General features: G+C 43.9%; 1 protein-coding gene across 1 annotated transcript in view; it reads right to left on the bottom strand.

Annotated features, from left to right (window-relative positions):
* UST (uronyl 2-sulfotransferase) overlaps nt 1-20,515 on the bottom strand; it is a 316,076-nt gene extending 295,561 nt beyond the window's left edge. The window contains exon 1 of the mRNA XM_055433861.2: nt 20,050-20,515. Within this exon, the coding sequence (XP_055289836.2) occupies nt 20,050-20,302 (253 nt within the window). The 5' untranslated portion in view covers nt 20,303-20,515. The remainder of the gene's footprint in view (nt 1-20,049) is intronic.
* Nucleotides 20,516-20,911: the final 396 nt, after the last annotated feature.

Raw genomic sequence — 20,911 nt, 5'->3', positions numbered from 1 at the left:
GAGAGTCCCTTGGACTGCAAGAAGATCCAACCAGTCCATCCTAAATGAAATCAGTCCTGAATATTCATTGGAAGGACTGATGCTGAAGGTGAAACTCCAATACTCTGGCCACCTGATGCAAAGAACTGACTCATTGGAAATGACCCTGATGCTGGGAAAGACTGAAGGCAGGAGAGGGGAACAGCAGAAGATGAGATGGTTGGATGATATCACCAACTCGATGGATATGAGTTTGAGCAAGCTCCAGGAGTTGGTGATAGACAGGGAAGCCCGGCATGCTGCAGTCCATGGGTTCGCAGAGGCGGACATGACTGAGCGACTGAACTGACGGTGCAGTATCTCCCTATATGGGTTATTCAATCGTCCATATCATTTTTCCCCTATAGATAACAATTTAGATTAGATTTTTTTTTCATGTTTATCCAGTCAATGCTGAGCTTCTTAGGTGAGTCAGTGGTAAAGAATTCCCCTGCAATGCAGGAGATGTAGATTTGATCCCTGGGTTTGAAAGAGCCCCTGGGGAAGGAATTGGCAACCCACTCCAGTATTGTTGCCTGGGAAATCTCATGGACAGAAGATCCTGGCGACCTACAGTCAATGGGGTCGCAAAAGAATTGGACACAACTGAGTGACTAAACAACAATAACAAAATTTAACATTCAGCTACAAAAACTCTCATTCCAGGTTCATGTTCTAGTTACCATATAAACATTCAGTTCAGTTCAGTTCAGTTCAGTTCAGTCGCTCAGTCGTGTCCGACTCTTTGCGACCCCATGAATCGCAGCACGCCAGGCCTCCCTGTCCATCACCAACTCCCGGAGTTCACTCAAACTCATGTCCATCGAGTCAGTGATGCCATCCAGCCATCTCATTCTCTGTCGTCCCCTTCTCCTCCCGCCCCCAATCCTTCCCAGCATCAGAGTCTTTTCCAGCAAGTCAACTCGTCGCATGAGGTGACCAAAGTATTGGAGTTTCAGCTTTAGTATCAGTCCTTCCAATGAACACCCAGGATTGATCTCCTTTAGAATGGACTGGTTGGATCTCCTTGCAGTCCAAGGGACATCATACCATAATAAACATTAACATTACCATAATAAACATTATCACTCAATAAACGCCAGACCCAGGGCAAGTTCACGTAGGCTCACTCAGGGCATGGAGCATCCCTTTGGGCAATTTCCCTTCACCTCTTCTCTAAAAAGATGTCCTGAAATTCAAGAGATCAAAAAGTCATTTCAAGGACTATCTACCCACCCATCACAATCTTAGCATAATTCAATGTTTTTGTGATCTGAACACCTCTCCTCCAATTGTGCTTTAGCAAAATCAGAGATTTAGAAACCTGTTTCTGTTTTTTGTTTTTTTTTTAAAGACAAAACAATTAGACTATTTTGCTTTAAATGTCATAGAGCAGGTGGCAGCACAGGTAGGGCAGGATGTCTTCCAACAGCAGTTTGAGGAGCTGAAATGCTTTACAAAAAGCTTTAGTCAGAATGCAGGATAGACAGCCCCAGAATACGGAACTTCAGTTAAGACACAAATGGAGTCACTTCTAAAGAGTCTTCAATAAAGCAGCAGAGAAAATAAACCTCCTATACACAGCAAAAAGTCATTTCTAAAACAGCAAGAAATTATAGCCTAAATGTCAACTTAATATATGACAAAATGGCATGATCTCAGTTACCTAAATAAATGAAATGTGAAATCAAGATATGTTATAACCTCTCCTAATAAAAATACAGTGAGGATTTTTCTTCCCATTTCAGCTAATCAGAGAAAACAAACCATCAGCTTGTAGCACGCTGTCATAACAGGAAAACGTCAGCAAAGAGGTAACTCTACATGACTATATTACACTAAATAAACACCTGCAGGAGAAGAGTTAAGTTGGTTTTCCTGTCAAGTTTTCTTTATCAATATTAAAACTATTTTGAAAGTTCAAACTAAAAGAGTCAGAAAGTACTTGAGTACTTTTGCTGAAATATGCCTCTACATGGCACGGGGTGAAATGGAAGAGATCCCTGGAGCCCAAGCAGACTCAAACTGGATGCAAAATTCCTCCCCACCTCACCCACAGAACGCTCAGGGCCCTTCAAACATCTCTGGGCTCAGGTTCCTCATATGCACAGCAAGCTTAACACCCACTATTAGAAAAAGTAAAGAAACACGTTTGATAACCTGCGTGCAAGAACTTTTTGATCTTTAAAGCACCATTCAGTTTGAGCGATTCCCTGATGGCTCAGACAGTAAAGAATCTGCCTGCAATGTGGGAGATCTGAGTTCGATCCCTGGGTCGGGAAGATCCCCTGGAGAAGGAAATTGGCAACCCACTCCAGTATTCTTGCCTGGAGAATCCCATAGACAGAGAAGCCTGACGGGTTACAGTCCATGGGGTCACAAAGATTGAACACTACTGAGTGACTCACTTTCAATCTGAGAACCGTTTCAGATACCTACTTCAGCTCTGCTGTGACTTTCTGTTTCCAGAGCTAAATTCATGAATAACAAGTCTGCTAACACACTGTGGTCTGAAAATGCTCAGTGGCTTCCTATGGTGTGCCAATTAGTGTAATGTACAAGATCCTCTAAAATCTACCCCTTTCCCTAGAGCCTTCCTTGTAGCAACCCCCGTTCCTCTGTCCTGTTACAGTCTCCAAGCAACCATGCATATTGCTCAAAGGGCTCAAAGGGGCGACAATTCTCTTCCCTGGTGGCTCAGACCATAAAGAATCTGGATGCAATGCAGGAGACCCATGTTCGATCCCTGGGTCGGAAAGATCCCCTGGAAAAGGGAATGGCAACCCACTCCAGTATTCTTGCGTGGAAAATTCCATGGACAGAGGAGCCTAGAGAGCTACAGTCCATGGGGTTGCAAAGAGTCAGACATAACTGAGCAACTGACACTTTCACTTTCTTTCCCTTAGCCTTCTCCAGGGCTGCTCTTTCTTTCTGGAATGTCCTTTTGCCACATCTCTGTCGGGCAAACTCCTATTTATGCTTCAATACCCAGCTCACGTAACTTCTTCCATGAAGCCCTCTCCTTCTCCCTATTTCCCATCCCCCATGCTCCCCAAGGCATGTGAATGAATCTCTTCTACCATAAATACACATATGAAAGTTATCAATACATACATCTGTATCAGAGACAACTAGGCTAGCAGCTCTTTAGAAAAATCTTTGCGTCTTTGGCACATTCGATTTTGAAAAAAAAATTTGAAAAATTAAAATCAAGTAATTTTTGTAATATCAAGGATAAACGTTTTAGAACTTTCAATCATCAAACTATTCTTTGCAAGAATATTCTTTCAACAAATAAAAACATTTACTGGACAAAAATGTAATTTACACAGTCTCTGGAGGTCTTCTTCCTGCACGAAAACCACAGAGTTCAGAAAGGGTAGGAATACACACAACAATAAGCACTGTTTGTGAATGCCTAGAGACAGAATTTTGATGGATGTGTTTGTTTGCTTGTTGACACAAGACACACACATCGCACAGTAAGTAACATCTCTCTGGCTCCTAAACTCTGGAGTGCCACCTGCTCTGGCTAGGCTTCTGCCTGGATAATTAAAATGAAGGTGTGCATTAGCAGATATTAAAAATGCAAATTTTCACAGTATTCCAGTCAGCAGAGTAGCAGACAGCATTCTCTTCATAATCTAGTAGTTGTTGTTCCGGAGCAGAAAGAGTCCCTCTAAAGTTTCCAGTGGAAACTCAGAAAGTGTACATGAAATGCCCAAGGTTGCACAGCTGCACGCTGGCAATGCCAGGACTCACACAGAGGACTTCTGATTTGAAGCCACTGCTCTTTTATACAACACTGCCTCCTGTGATAGTAAGCATCCTGTTCGGGGCAAATTCACAGAAGAAATGTGATTTCCAAAAAAAAAGGAGTTGTAGTTCTATTAGACCATATGGTTGGCCTTCAGATGTCTCTGTCATCAAATTGTGGTCCCTTGAATTTTATAAACATTCAAAAGAATAACAGCACACAGGAGCTAAACAACTTATTGTCATCTAGCTGCTTAGAAAACAGTGTTTAAAAGAGGGCTGTCCTCATTACAAGAAACTACAAAGGGCTGAGGGCTGGCTGAGACAGGCTGTCCATGAGGAGCTCATCTATCACTGCCCCCTAAGGGTTCTAGCTCAGCTGAAAAGGAAGCATGTGTCTGGGGATGGGGTGCTTATTTTTTGCTCCAGAGACTCAAAAGGGATCCAAGAGGCTAAGACTTAAAAACTTGCCTAGTCCTGCACTTACTCAGGCAACCCAGGCCGAGTGGGCAAGGAGAGTAGTCGTGTCTGCCTAGACTTGCCAGAGACTCTACAATCTACTGACACACAAAAGTTCTCTCCAGAAACAAGCGCCATGGGCTGGAAGCTGGGGGACCTTGTCCCCAAAAGTTCAGAAATTAAATGGCAAATGCGGGGTTCAAATCTTCTAAGGAGAGTTAGGCTTGAAATCAATTTCAAGGTTTGAAAATTGAATTTAACGTTAAAGAATGACATCACTCAAGTATGACTCTGTCTACAACTAGACTTGCAAAGCCATTGGATCAATTCACACCAAAATAAATGCTGAAAGAATGTAAAAAGTAAATGAAAATGTGAAACAACAGATGAACTAGAAGAAAATATAGGGAAAATACAGGATATGAGACCTTCCTAAGCATTAAAGTAAAGCAAAAATAATAAATGGAAAAAAGTTAATTAGAATAAAGAAAAAAGAAACTGATTTTTAAAATTAAAGGACAATTTAAAAACATATTTAAATGTATGGTGAAGGGCTAATACCCCTCATCTCTTAAGAATTCTTAAAATTAGCAAAAAAAAGAACATATCTATAGAGGAAAAGCAGGAAAAAAAACATAATTCCCAAAAGATAGTCAAATTGTTCCGTTTCATCAATATTCAAACAAATGTGAATTAGAGTTTAAAATATCATTTTTCACCAACTGAATGGGTGAGGAGTTTTATAAGATTATATCCAGTGCTTGCAAAATATGACCAAAACAGGCTGCTGGTGAAAGAAACCAAAGCATATGGCAATTCGTACTAAAAGTGATTTTTTTTAATGGGTGCACACTTTAACCCAGCAATTTCAAGTCTAGGAATTTCTTCCAGGGTAGTAGAGAAGTGTGCAAAAATTTAATACTATTCATCACAACTTTATGTAGAATCATGAAAAGCTGGAAATAGGCTAAATATCAAAAGTCCTTGCTAGAGGAATTATTATACATTCAAAAAAAACTCTGCCGCCATGAAAACCAATGTTGTTGAACACCATGTAAAGACACAAAATGACATTTGTTATACTGCTTGGAAGCATACAACCAAACCAAAGTACTTCTCAATACAAGAATTAACACACATTTTACTTTCTTCTTTGTGCTTTTCTATTTCCCAGTTTTCTACAAGGAGCATGTAAGAGTTTTAATTATTTATTAAAATTGTGTTTTCAAAGTATTACACTGAGTCATTCCAATTATTTGCTTTATTTACACCCCATTATTTGCTCTGACCATGAAAAAAAAAAAGTTACCTGGAATATTTGGAAAATAGGACTCTTGGCAATGAATTCCAACATTATTAAGATTAAAAACAGTGCAAGAATCTGTAGTAACTATTTGAAAAAACTTTATATCCAAGACCAATTGTTTAACCTCCTGTGCTTAGTAATAAACTTGACAACAGGTCGCATCTGTATGTTCACAAATCTCCAAACAGCCTGTATTTCAATACTATGGATTACAGAAATTAATAAAAGCAGACATTTTCAAACTTTAATCAGGCAAGTGTGTGATTCTTAAGAAAAAGCTAATGTTATTAAGGGGCTTTCCAGGTGGCACACGTAAAGAATCCTCCGGCCAATGCAGGAGACTCAAGAGTTTGATCCCTGGGTCAGGAAGATCCCTTGAAGTAGGAAACAGTAATCCACTCTAGTATTCTTGCCTGGCAAATTCCATGAACAGAGGAGCCAGGTGGGCTACAGTCCATGAGGTGGTGAAGAGACATGACTGAGCACGCAGGCATGCACCTAGAGACCATGCTGCTGCTAAGTCACTTCAGTCGTGTCCGACTCTGTGTGACCCCTAGAGACCATAGAATGTTCTTAAATGAGAACAATCAAACTGGCGAATGAGAATCCAATTAAAAGAAATTAATGAAACATTTAATAGTACAGATGGTGGCTAGGATGAACCCTCACTCATTTGTCTGTTTACAAGAATAAATCACATTCCCAAAATACTACAGTATAGACACTTATTACTCAAAATGTGGTCCTCTGACTAGGGCACTGGTGACACTGGGAGCTTTGGGGGAATGCTGAATCTCAGACTCCAACCCCCAACTATTAGCCCTGAATTTAACAAATTCCTCGGTGATTTGAATGCACATTTAAGTTTGAGAAGAGCTTGTACAGAGAAGCTGAAAGCTAAAGTGTTAAAAGTCACAGCCAAATAAAAGACTCCAGGCTAAGCGAAACATCTCTAAATAATACCACAAAAGGATGAAGTGCACACCCAAAGCTACCTGGCCATCTATGAACTACAGAGGTTCTCCAGTTTGGTTGCACATCAGAATTGTATGGGGAGTTTTAAACAAATACAGATGCCCAGGCCCTACCTCTGACCAAATTAATGAAAATCAGTATTTTCCAAAGTTCTCCAGGTTATTCTATTATGCAGCCAGATTTGAGAAGCCCCGAGCTCCTGGCATAAACAGGATCTTAACCAAGGAGATCATTAACCTAATCACAGCCAGGCAGATCTAATCCCTGCTTCTATTCTCCTCCTTTAGCTTCCCAGAAACCCCCTATTTATCACTTTACATTTATTCTAAGTCATTCTCTGCCCCTCCCAGTAGAATCCAGTCCCCTCCCCGCACCCAGGGCAGGGACAGTGTCATTAGTCACACTACCTCCAGCACCCAGTGCATAACTGGAGCTTGATGAACACTTGTTGAAGGAATGAACTTGAATAGATGGAAGAGATGACAGAGGATGGCTGCCAAGCCACATGGGAAGGAGGGCGGGCATCTGAAAGCAATAGGAAAACACATGTTTTCTGATCCTTTGTCTCATGCAGATGAAGCTTCCATGGAACGTAAGCCTGTGGGGAAGACTTACTCTGAAACTGACAAAACTCACCTATCATTCCAACAAGGTGGCCAGGAAAAATCTGGTGAAAAGCAACTAGGTTTTGAAACAGCAAATTCATTATGTCATGAAAGAAACAAAACACAAAAGTAGGAGCCCACAGAATAGCCAACGTATTTTCCAATAGGTCCTCCCCATCCAAGCTAGGGAACACGCCTAACAGTGTGCCCACATCCACACTTTTGATGCCAGAGCTCAGGTCACAAGCAGAGTGGCACCATTGTAACTGTTTCAACACACACTGGCACGGGACCTGCACACCTCTCCAAGTAAGGAACAGGAGGGCCAGACACAAGAAGGCCTGAATAAAGCCTCATCCAAACGCATTTGAAAAGTTCACCATCAAGCTTCAAACTCAAGAGACTTGAAATCTTATCACTACATGGTAGAGCAGATATCCTTCGGCTGGGTGTAAAGAGCCATAAAAAGACAGAGGTTGTGGATGCTAACAAACATTTCTTCCTCCCTCCCTTTCATTTCTAGGAACCTCTTCATCTCACAGCAGGGCTAGAAGAACATAACAACAAACATTTCAGACTCCGTAAGGCCCTGGATCTCCGCTGGGCAAGCAAACAAGAGCAGCCTTCTGAGCTGAGAAAAGCATGAGCAAAGAAAATAATACAACCTCAATCCTGTCATCTGCTAAAGAAAACTAAAGACACCGCGCCATTTGGTTTTCATATTTATGGAGCTTTCCAGAATGCTGTCCTCCATTTTCACCTCCAGATCCTACTCAGCTGCTAGTTAGAGAGCAGTTTCTAGGAGGGGCTATGTTTTCAGCAGGGACCAACGCGAACTCCACACGGTTCAAACGGGCAACACACATGGAGGTTATGTCAACATCCTCCTCGGGACAGGTCTTCCACACCGGAACTCCTTGCTCTACCTGCTAAGAGGCGACCACACCACAATCCCCAGGCCAGCCTGGCAAAACAGGAGAGGCAGGCGTGCCTTCCCCTCCTGACTCAGCCCCGCCTTGGCTTCCCTGCTAATCGTCACTTTCTGTTTTCTTCCCCACTATGGTAAAAATAACTTCCTCTTGAAGTGTCTAAATCTGCGTGTGATTTAACACACATTTTTTGGCACATCGCTGGTTGCATTTTGACACTAAAGCAGAATGAAGTTGCAAAAAAATCTGCAATTACGTTTCTGCGAAAACTCCAACCAGATGAGTGAGTTCCCTTGCTTTCAGGAATATTACGAAAATACTTTCAGGGAAGATGATGCATTCTAAGCACCACATTAGTTCCTTCTGTCCTCCGCTTCTTACAGACTCAGCAAAGTCTCAGGGGTGGAGGGAAGCAGGGCAGGAGGCACGTGCTATTTGCTGTGAACTGGGAGTGGTTTGCTGGCTGTGCTTCTTAGTGTGGAGAAGGGTATCTCAGCGGGCAGACCGTCCAACACAAATGTGGCACCGAGAACTCAGCAAGACTTGTATTTAGGACCTGAGACAGAGCTCCAGAGAGGTGTGCCTCCCCTCCCCTCACCCCAGCTCCACTCACCTGCCTGTAACTACAGGCAAGGGTTGTTGTAGCACAGTCAAGAAAAGAAAACTGTTGAGAAGAGAGTCCCTTCTGATAGTAACTGATAGTCCCTTCTGATAGTTGTTGTAGCACAGTCAACAAAAGAAAACAGTTGAGAAGAGAGTCCCTTCTGATAGTAACTCCTCTCCACAAAGTGAAACTGTTAGCCACTCAGTTATGTCCGACTCTTTGTGACCTCATAGACTATAGCCTGCCAGGCTCCTCTGTCCATGGGATTTCCCAGGCAAGAATACTGGAGTGAGTTGCCATTCCCTGCTCCAGGGGATCTTCCCGACCCAGGGATCGAACCTGCATCTACCTGCGGCTCCTGCACTGCACGCCAACCCTTGACCACTGAGCCACTGGGAAGCTCCAGGTGGGACCTTAGAGAGTACCTCATTCAGCCATTCTAAAAAAAATGAGGCACCGTCATCTGGAAAGCTCCAGAACTATCTCCATTTTCCCTTTCCTGGCCACTGGGACATATTCCCAGACAGACCATCAAGACCACATGGAAACACTGCTGCTAATGAGGGTCCTAGGAAAGGAAAACAACTGAGGATCACCGACCTAACTAAATATCGTCATTTGGGAGGTGAAGAAATGTAAGCCTAGGAAGTTCACGTGACTCAACAGTACTGACCACTGAACTTTTGGAGACTCCCTCCAGACCCAGGTCCCCTGTCCCTTCCAGCAACCCACACGGCCTTGCCTGACTGTTGCACTTACGCAGTGAGAAGGCATTTGTGTCAAATAGTCTACGTGTCAAAGGAAGCTCTGTGCCAGAGTTGCAAGGTCATGGTTTACCTTGACAAAATTTAACTTTCCATTAAGTAATGTAAAATCCCACTTGCTTTCAGCTTCTCAAGGGACTGGGTGACCAGCCACCCTGGAGAGTAATGGCCCTGGTGGCTCTGGCTTGCCCCAACACCCATCAGAGGCTGGACCGGTCGAGGCAACATGAAGAAGTAGAGAATGGAAAACAGAAGCAAGTTCACCAGCCTTTTGACAAAGACATGACCCGCTACTTTGGTTCACTGTCCCTGCCCTGACCTCCAATGGAAGGGAAGTGAGACCCAGAGACAAATCCGTGGCTAGACTACTGGGCACGGTAGTCCCATCACAAGGGTGAGAGGCTCTGGCAGCAGACCCAGTGTATGCCTGGCTCTGTGATCATTTGAAAGGGTAGACTGATGTGGATCACAGTCCAGTCCTAGACCAGCTGGCGATCCCAGACAGGGAGCTGTGCCATACTCCTTCTCTTACAACTATGTTCGTTTTGTGAATGCAAGGTGTGTGCGTCTGGGGTGGGGAGGAACGTGGATAAATTCAAAACAGAGAAAAGCAGGCTGGGCAAAGAATGTCTTTTTCAGATGGTTTCCAGGAAGCAGAAGAGAGGTTAAGAAGCAGAAAGATGTGTGTGTGTATAGTTAGCAGGACAAATGACTGGAGAATGTGAGCTGCTGACGAGCCCTCATCAGTTTGAAGGTGAGGGTGACAAGATAAGCCACAAAAATACCGCATCAGTAATTTCACACTTCTTGGGTAGAATGGTTCATTCAAATAGAAGCAAGCCATGAATGAATCTGCATATTCTACCGGTATGTGTGTGCCAAAAGAAAAGGGGATCTGAGAGAAGCAAAGAATAAGGCGAGAAAATTGGCATTTGCTGAAATCAAATGCCAGGCCTTGAGTTAGACAAGTACTTTATAAAATGTTGTGCTTAGTCACTCAGTCACATCCGACTCTTTGCAATCCCATGGACTGTAGCCCGCCAGGCTCCTCTGCCCATGGCGATTCTCCAGACAAGAAGACTGGAGTGGGTTGCCATGCCCTCCTCCAGGGGATCTTCCCAACCCAGGTCTTCCTCACTGCAGGCGGATTCTTTACCATCTGAGTCACCAGAGTAATCCCATCATATGGGGCTTCCCTGGTGGTACAGTGGTAAAGGATCTGCCTTCCAATGCAGGAGATGCAGGTTCGATCCCTGGGTTGGGAAGATCCCCTGGAGAAAGAAATGGCAACCCACTCCAATATTCTTGCCTGGAAGATCCCATGGACAGAGAAGCTAGGCAGGCTACATAGTCCATGGAGCCACAAAAGAGTTGGATAGGACTTAGTGACTAAACAACAAACAACAGTTTTGAGAAGATAAGAGCATTGCCCGCGTTCCAGCTGAGAAGTGGAAACAGTCATTCATACCCAGATCCCTGCTCGAAAGCTTGTACTTTTTCTAGTATCTGATGCTTCCGACCCACAGAAAGCTTTCAGTGAATATCTGCTGAATGACTGAACAAAGAAATTTATATGTTTCAAAATACTTTCATTTTTTTTTCATAAGACTCTGAAAGTCATACTCACTGAACTAGAAAAAAGAAATCAATGATGTTTCCAGAAATGTATTACAGTTTAATGCAAGTGGTTATTTAAATCATCTATCAATGAATGAAATCAGAATTACTTAATCAAGGCCATAACTTAAGGTTATTTCCATGTCTTTCAGTAAACAAGGTCAATGGGTTTATGCACTGAGCCTTAATTTTATAATCTATTATTCTGCCATTCTAGGTTAAAATCCATTCAGTCTCTATTTCAAAAACCTCATCATCTTATGGTCTCATCTCCTTACAGTCACGCTTGAAATGTACCAGCTAATTTAATACAAATTGCTACTTAAGACATTGACCTAGAACAAGAGACAAACTGCTATTCTGCAAATTCCCAAAACAACTGGTTTAGGGTTCAGGAAAATGACAAGAAACAAGAAGTTTTTGCATTCTAGTATGCACTCGGATCTCTAGATTGACCTCAGGCAGTCTTAATTACAATGAAAGCTCTGTCGATGCAATTCTAAATCCCAACAGGTAAGAGGTAGACAACATCACAGAAGGAAACGTTTATGGAACTGTATGTCATAGTGGTTTTAACATCTTTGGAGCATATGCTTCAAACAGCCAGAAAGAGATGGGTTGAAGAATCAACCGTTGGCTAGAGTCTTTCCTGGAACCCCTCCCCACATTCTCTACTTAAAATAGGGACAAAGCAAAGCAGAACTGAAGCCCTAGTAGAGAACAGTCTGCTTAGCAAATATTTTGAATCAACAGATACTTCCTACAGGTTCATGTGGAGCACCCAGGAGAGGTGTCACAGGAGAGATGCAAAGTATTGAGCAAGCTTCCTCCTGCCAAGGAGCCTGCCTACAGATTATGGCAATACACAGTGGAGTGTCAAAACTTCAAAAGTGATTATGAAATAAGTACTAAGGAGTGCAGAGATCATCCTTGGGTTTTGAGCTTCCTTCAGTTCAGTTCAGCTCAGTTCAGTCACTCAGTCGTGTCTGACTCTTTGCGACCCCATGAATCACTAGCCATCAGCAAAGGGGCAATAGCAGAAGCCAAGGCAGGTGGGTGGGGAGACAAGAAAGATGAGCCAGTGGCTGTCTTTGGGAAATTACAGGCAATTGCTACAAAATCTGAGATAGACTGAGAAGTGAAGCATACCCTGGAAACTAAACTGCTATCTTGCTCCCTGATAATTTTCAGTATAAGAGTGTTACAAACTATTCAAATTGAATCTCTTATCAGGCAGCATGGAATTGACTGTACTTATTTTAAAGCTTCTTATTTTGATAATATATAATTTTAAAACCCACTAAAAATTTCTAACACTTTGAAGGAAATATTTCTTCCTAAAATCTTAATTTATTTTACAAAAGTTAAATTTCTAATTTATTTTACTACTTTACTAAAGGACTATATATTTGTTCTGTGTATTATACCACAATGTGAATAAAAAGGAATTGCACATGAATCCTAATTTTGTAAGAATGCTCTAGATTTCCTTGGTAGCCTCATAGTACATAGGATAAGGAACATAATGTACACAAATGTTTTCCCCTGCTGAACTCATTGACTCCATTCTACTGAATAAGCACAAAGAAAGAATTCTCACGCCATTGTACTATAATCTGCTCTTCAAGATTGGCAACACTCATACTCCAAATATAAGTCACAATAATCTTTGTGACACCTGTAAAATAGTTGTGTTACCTATTTAAGAATTTTCATACAGTAGAACTAAATGTAAAGTGTTTACTATTCAGTCATCCATAACTGTAAAACAAGACCCCCAAGATTCTTTCAAAGAGGGCTTTGTGTTCAGTCGCTAGAAATTTATTTAGGTTTTACTCTATACCCAGACACTGTACTTAAAACTCAAAACAAAAAAACCAACTCAGGTAAAAAATGGGCAAAGAGTGTGTATAGACATTTTTCCAAGAAAGATATACATATGGCCAAAAAGCACAGGAAAAGATGTCCTACATCACTAATCATTAAGAAGACACCAAAAAAAAAAAGTCACAATAAGATACCACTTCATACCCATTAGGATGTCTACAATCAAAATAATGGAAAATAACAAGTGTTGGTAAAGCTGTAGAGAAACTGGAACTCATAAACTGTGGGTGGGGATATACAATGGTGCAGCCACTGTGGAAAATAACTTGGCAGTTCCTCAATAAATTAAACATAGAATTATCATATGACCTAGCAATTCACTCCGATGTGTATACTTAGGGCAGAAAGTGAAGAACTAAACAGCCTCTTGATGAAAGTCAAAGAGGAGAGTGAAAAAGTTGGCTTAAAGTGCAACATTCAGAAAACTAAGATCATGGCATCCGATCCCATCACTTCATGGCAAATAGATGGGGAAACAATGGAAATAGTTAGAGACTTTATTTTGGGGGGCTCCAGAATCACTGCAGATGGTGACTGCAGCCACGAAATTAAAAGATGCTTGCTCCTTGGAAGAAAAGCTATGACCAACCTACACAGCATATTAAAAAGCAGAGACATGACTTTGCCAACAAAGGTCCATCTAGTCAAAGCTATGGTTTTTCTAGTAGCCATATATGGATGTGAGAGTTGGACTGTAAAGAAAGCTGAGCGCCGGAGAATTGATACTTTTGAAGTGTGGTGTTGGAGAAGACTCTTGAGAGTCCCTTGGACTGCAAAGAGATCAAACCAGTCAATTGTAAAGGAAATCTGTCCTGAGTATTCATTGGAAGCGCTGATGCTGAAGCTGAAACTCCAATACTTTGGCCATCTGATGCAAAGAACTGGAAAAGACCCTGATGCTGGGAAAGACTGAAGGTGGGAGAAGGGGATGACAGGATGAGATGGTTGGATGGCATCATGAACTCAATGGACATGAGTTTGAGTAAGCTCTGGGAGTTGGTGATGGACAGGGAAGCCTGGTGAGCTGCAGTCCATGGGGTCACAAAGAGTCAGACACAACTAAGCAACTGAACTGAACTGGAAAATAGAGGTTCATACAAAAACTTATACACAAAAGTTCACAGCAGCCATATGGACAATAGCCAAAAGAAACAACTGAAATGTTGAGAAATTGATGAGTGGATAAACAAAATGTGGTATATCCATACAATGGAATATTATTCAGTCATAAAAATGAATCAGTACTGATACAGGCTACAATATGAATGAACCTTGACAGCAATGTTCTAAGTAAAAGAAGCCAATCACAAAAGATCACACATTATATGATTTCATTTCTATGAAATGTCCAGAAGAGGCAAATCTATAAAGACTGAAAATAGTTCCCAAGGGCTTGGGGAAATGGAGGAATAGTGAGGTGATAATTAAAGCGAATGAGGATTTTCTTTTTGGTGATGCAAATGTTCTAGAAGTGACTCTAGCAATGGTTTCACTTATCTAGGAATATTCTAAAAACAATTAAAAGCTATTACATTTTAAGTGAGTGAATTAAAAATCAATAGCATATACTGAAGTGTGCTTCATTTGGAAATTTCTTGCACAATATTATTACATCGTTTTGACTTCTGCAACAAGAATTTGGTGAAATTCCAGTGTTCTCTCTCCATTACTGATAAATAAAAGGGTTTATATATATCACTGTTCCCTTAAAGTTGTTTCTATAATAAAAATAAACATAGGTAGGACAAAACTTATTTGTGGTCAAGACTTAACTTCTTTCTAAAAAATAAAAAAACAACAAGTGACCATTTCTAATCATTCTAGTAGCCACAGTTTGTCAGATAAGATGCCTTTTCACTGTCCTGTTCACTGCAGCTGCAGGGAAAGCTACAGTTTCTGCTCCTGCTGTTTCCCTCTAGGGAAGCAAAAGATACTATTTCTTTGGGGACTCAAACATCTTGAGCACTTTCATTCTAGTTTCTCAAACACAAAACCAACTAGTGTTTTAAAGTTGGATCAATGACAGGGAATTTGAAGAAAGACAGTATCCAGATAATACATATTTATCTGTAGTTTAAAACAACTCATACTGAGATGAGTCCACATTAAAAATAGTTTACAAGACAGAATGCTTTTCACTATTCATGCTGTGTGTTTACAGAACAGTCTGCCATAGCTGAATTCCATTTTCTATCTTCCTCTAAAGCAGTGCTACTGTGTCCCCAACCAACCCTAGAAGATAAACTTGCAGCTATGAACAAGAATGTTATTTTCTTTTTATGTCAACAGTTTCTATTGATAACATCATATTTTATGCATTCACTTCCTAGATTACTGTCTGGGAGCTGGGGTATTATATTTAAACTATATATGATGTGCAGAGGAAACTTAATTTGACTTTTAAGGTTTAGAGAAACTATTTTGCAACAAGTCTGGACCTCAATTTTCACATTTTCCTTTAAATTCATTTAAACTTAGATACTTTCAAGTCAATAAAGTTACATCTTTTTCTTTCATTTTTGACTCAAGATTGCCACACTCATATGTAATCTACATATCAAGACTGGCAATTCTGAAAACTAAAGTAGTATATCTCCGTTTAAAATAGTGTAAGTTAAAAATGGAAAGGAAAGCCTATCAACTTGAGATCAATCCAACAGATTTAGTTCCCATAGATTTAGTTCCCATAAAGGCTAAATCACATATCCAAGTCTTGACGATAAATCATCAGAGTTTGCCGGTTGTACAGGATCAGTAGTAAGCCATCTGGCTTATTCAGTTTACATCTATGTAACGAGTGTTATTCCAAGTTTTTGATATTTCCACAGCTCATAAGTAATGAGTCTACTGGCAGAGGCTGCATCATAATCTAATTTCTATGGGAGATTTCATTTGATTTTGGTTAGTTTTCTACAGCAAGTCAACGTCTGAATGCCACTTCAAAATGAAATAATTTCAATGAACTGCACACACCACGGTCTCCAAGTTTAAGTACAGCAATTTGCTCTGTTCATGTCTACTGACCCCACTGTGTGCTTATGCTCTCCTTCCTCCACCCATTTCAAGGAGGTAAAGAAGCAAGACAAGAGTTCTCTCTGCATAACTTTCCTCCCCCTCACACACTTTCCTTTTTATTTATAAATCCGCTGCAGCAAAAAGCATTTTTAAAAAAGAACAGACTTTGCCCTTCCCCAAACTGCCTAGGAAAAAAGAAGCTGCTTGACCCCAGTTCCTTTGCGAAGAGGAAGCATCTTTACCGACTCCCCCTTTTTCCTCCACACCAGGCTTTCCCCTTCACCTCATTCCATGCATCTCCTAACCTGAGACAGTCAAAAGCCAGCTGGGGCTGCAGCTGTCGGCTGCTCTTCCTCTTGAAACAATGGGGCACGTGCAGCAGAGTAGAGGCATTTTTAAAAGTTGAAGTTTAAAAATGAAACCATGTCCGTCGCTTTTGAAATATTTTATAAATCGCTTCTCTCACTCTCATCACTTCTCTTTCTCTCAAATACATAGGGAACTTCCCAAAAGCAAGTCTGACTCTAGAACAATGTTCACGAACTGAGACCGGCATCAGAATTGCCTGGAAGACTTACTAAAACAGAGTCTGGGGTCCCACTGTTTCATTCAGTAGGTCTGAGATGAGACCTGAGAACCTGTACTTGTAACAAGTGACCAGGTGATGCCGATGCTGTAGGTCCAGGAACCACACGCTGAGAACTACTGGCCTAGACAGGGGCTTCTCAGGTGGCACAGTGGTAAAGAATCTGCTTGCCAATACAGGAGATGCAGGAGATGTGGTTCAATCCCTTGGTCGGGAAGATCTGCTAAAGTTGGAAATGGCAGCCCACTCCAGTAGTCTTGCGTGGAAAATTCCATGGACAGAGGAGCCTGGCAGGCAACAGTCCATGGCATCTCAAAGAGCTGGACACAGCTGAGCAACTGAGCATGCACACACAGCTTAAATAGAGAATGAATGCTAAAGAAAGAGAGAAATTAAAAATTTACGATTCCAATTCACCTCACCTCCAACTGTGGGACTCTGGGAGAGTTCAGTCACCTAGTTCATGGAGGTGGCATCTTGGGGATGAATAACAGGAAGGTGGAGTTAAGAGCAGACCTGCTGCTTGCATGGTTTTCCTTCCCTGCTGGCCCCTCAAGATACTCAAAGTATCAAGAAAAGGAAATTATAGAAATAAAAATGATCATTTTTTGACCAGCCGGTTCTTTAGCACCCTACTCCCATCTTGGCTCTATTTTCTTTTTCTCTTAAACTGCTTGTAGTGTTAATGCAGTGGGCACTTGATTCAACCAGATGTGGGTTCAAGTCTTGCCTTACTTACTCTGTGTCCTTCAACAAGTCAGTGAACTTCTTTGCCCTCCTTTCTCCCATATCAAAAATAGGGATAACAGCTGTACCTAATCTATGATATTTCTGTGCTAATACAATTTCATTCTGCATGTGCATTGACTGCCACATACACAGTAAATGTTAGCTTTTGTCATAAATGGTCCTATTTCTTCCCTGTGAGAATATTCAGTGTTCAGTATGTTACATATCACACTACCTATTTGATACAATAGGTACAAGTGTCACTTCCACAGATGTTTATTTAGTAGCTACTATGTGTCAGATGTAATATTATAGAAGTTTATTAAAACATAATACTCTGTCAAGAAAAATATTGCTAAAAATAATATTTTTATTTGGAAAATTTTGACTTTATATGAACTTATATTTAAGAAAAATACTTGCCTCCAAAATTGGCTACCTAGGAAAATTGAGAGGATGTGTTTACTAACCACAATTTTGTTTTCACAGACACTAAAATAGTAGAATGGAGGAAACAAGAGGAGCATAATTCTGCAGATACCTTGGCCTCATATTATTAAGGGTATATTTTAGACCCTCTTAAAGACCACAAGCCCACTTTTCCTGAAAATCATTATGTTTACATAACAAAACAACAGGGAACAAATTTGGCCAAGGGTTATCTTATTTTCAGTTCGCAATGATGTCATTTTCAACCCATTGCATCAGTCAGAAATTCAATGATGAGTTAGTAATAGGAGCGATATTCCATCCTTCAGTTCTTTCTGGTTCCCTGAATGAATGCTTGTGAATTCACCCTTTCGCCAACCGAGCACCCAAATTTATCAGGCTTCATTTCCTGGAGTACATAATGAAAGCGTATAAAATTGTGGATACCACGCATATCTGACTGAATTTTCAAGCAGTTAACAGGCCAGATACTGCAATTTCTTGATTTTAGCCTCACTACATGCCTTTGATCCTTCCTCCTCCCAAAGTTTCCCAGCCCATGGAGGGTATCAGCATGACATTTTAAGAGCTGGGTGGATGTGTTACAGGCAGTCTGGTCCAGGCTGGAATCTTACCTATGGAAAATGCCCTGCCCAAAGCCAAGTGCTCCAAAGGACATCACAGGTGTCTTCCTTCCCTCCCCACTGTACTTTCCCTACCTCACTGGCCTCTGTATTTTGCTTGAAAAGAACCCCAACAAAGAATTCCTTATCAGAGTTAATGGAGAAAGACCCCTAAGCTTCTCAATCACTCCCCTCCCTGCGCCAGTTATTATAGCAGCAACTGTTGGTAATAATAGCAACCTGTGTGGTAGGAGCAGGAATCTGAGAGCCAATGGGGCTGTGAGACTTCCAAACACAGAACTCCAGAGAAAAGAGCTGATTATTTAGCAAAAGTACATATTACCCCAAATCCCCTAGGAAACCAGATGCTGAGGATTATTCTTTGAAAATCCACTTGGGCAATATTTTCCTCTAATTTTCTCTAAAGCATCTTACAAAAACCGTAGTTCCCCCAAAGTTTCTACTGAAAGAGAAGTGTAACTTTTAAAATCTGAGCTTCTCTACGCGGGAAAACAAAACATTGTTTTATCTGCATGTACATTTCAAAACGCTCTAACACATCTGTCACTTTGCCGAAGTGGTTTTCTTCCTTCGGAAACGATCTGCTATCTAGACCTGTGGCTTCGGCGACGAAGGGATTTTTGTGGGTGAGGTTGGCAGCCTCCAGCCGCCGGAGTGGCTCGTGGTTCCAGCGCTCCGGGGGCTTCTCTTTGCCCGCTGGCTCGGGTCCTACAGATGCCGGAAGTTCCCCGGGGGCTTTAGTTCATCCTCTTGGACTTGTGCGATGACCTCCTCTTCCACCTCCACCCCGCACCGTCGAGACCTGCTTGGCCACGGACTTGTGAGAGAGGAGCATCCTCCCTTAGCCAGGCGCGCACCGGGGACCTGGGGTACGCTCGCTGGGCCCTGGCACCCCCTCTGCCCGTGCACTGACCACCGAGCCGCAGGTCACATCCTCTCTCTGGAGCCGCTCTTTTCTCAAGCTCCTTCCCCTCACCTCTCCAAAAACATAGGCAGCCTTGCTCCTATTAAACCAGGCACAACCTCCCCCAAAAGTTCAGACTTGGGACACGCAGCGCTATGGATCGTTCAGTCGAAGCAGGTCAATCCCCGCTACGGACAGCTAGGCGGGCAGGGGGTGTCCCAAGCACAAACCAGCTCACAGACAGCGCGGGAGCCCGCAGACTGCCCCTGGGCCACCTAGGCCAGGGGACAGGAGGAGATCTTGCGGGACAGAATTCGCAGAACGGGCCCCGGGGAGGAACTAATCCCACCCCCGCGACGCGGAGCGCTGGACGGGACGGGACTGTGGTCGCTAACAATGCCATGGACGGGCCGTCGCTGCCCCTCGCCTCTCCCCGCTCTGCCAGGCCCGAGTACACACACACACACACACACTCTCTCTCGTACACACTCTCTAACTCACACGCCAGCACTCCACCCCAGACGGGGTGGCCGAGGAAGGGGGGAAGGTAAGCAGCGCCCCGCCCCGGGGTACCTGCCGGGCAAGTCAACCCCGCGGCGCCTCCCCACCGCCACCCCGCCTCTGCGCAGACAGACAGACGGACGCCCGGGAGGCAGCAGGCGCTCAGGGCCGCCGCACGGATGCTCGCGGGAGTCCCACCTGGGGATCCTCGATGAGGCGGCGGCGGGGGCAGCGCCAAAGTATCCCGCGCGCTCGGCTCCCCACTCCACCCCCGCCCCGGCACAACTTCGCGCCGCCCTCGCTCCCGCCTTCCTTCCTTACCCAAATACTGCCGCAGGTCGAGCAGGAAGCGCGGGGGTCCCCCGCCGAGCTGATAGAAGAGGGAGCCCAGGCAGAAGACCAGCAGGGTGGCCATGCAGAAACCGTAGTCCCGGAGGGAGAAGCGCAGGAAGGGCAGCAGGGAGACCCGGCGCTTCCAGCTGCCCAGGCCCGGAGGGGCGCCCCCCAGAGGGGCCCCATGGGGCCAGGGATCCGCGCCGCCGCCGGGATGCTGCTGCTGCTGCTTCTTCTTCATCGCCGGCTCCGCCGCCGCGCACAGCCTGCCCGTGCCAGGAAGAGGTCACCCATCCGCCTGCCCATCCGAGGAGGAGAGCCCTGCCGGCCGGCTGCACATGGGCAGGGCCGCGCCGAGGGCAGCCCGGGTGGGGGGCGGGGAGGGGGCCGAAGTTGCCGGGCTCAGGAGACTTTCCTCGGCATGGTCCCCGCCGCCGCGGCCCGAGCGGCCGAGGCGCCCGTCCCCGGCTCGGCGGCGCGGCCCGCGCCCGGCCCGCTAGCGCCCCCGCGCCCCGCGCCCCGCAGCGCCTCGGGCTCGCTCGCGGCCGCCGGGGCTCGCCTCCAGCGCCAGCGTGGACCCCCCCGCCCCCGGCTTTGTGGCTGTCGGTCTCGGCGTGTTTTGTCCCGGCTCAGGCTCCTCCACAAAAACTGCAGGGAGGAACGGGAGGCGGACACCACCCCCTCGCTCCACCTCCTTGACAGGGGTTTTCCTCCTTCTCCTCCCCTTTCTCCCTCCGGCTCTCCGCGGCGCTCTCCTCCCTCCTTCCCTCCCTCCCTCTGCTCGGGTCTCCGGGTTTCTCTCGGGTGTCACGTTACTGCCTCTCCCTGGAGGGGGGCGGGGGGGCGGCGA

The sequence above is a fragment of the Moschus berezovskii genome, chromosome 10 (genome assembly GCF_049115385.1).
Source record: "Moschus berezovskii isolate FMDL1 chromosome 10, NW_MosBer_1.0, whole genome shotgun sequence".
Taxonomy (NCBI): Eukaryota; Metazoa; Chordata; class Mammalia; order Artiodactyla; family Moschidae; genus Moschus; species Moschus berezovskii.
Note: the sequence above shows the minus strand (reverse complement) of the source record. Positions and strands in the feature narration are given on the sequence as shown.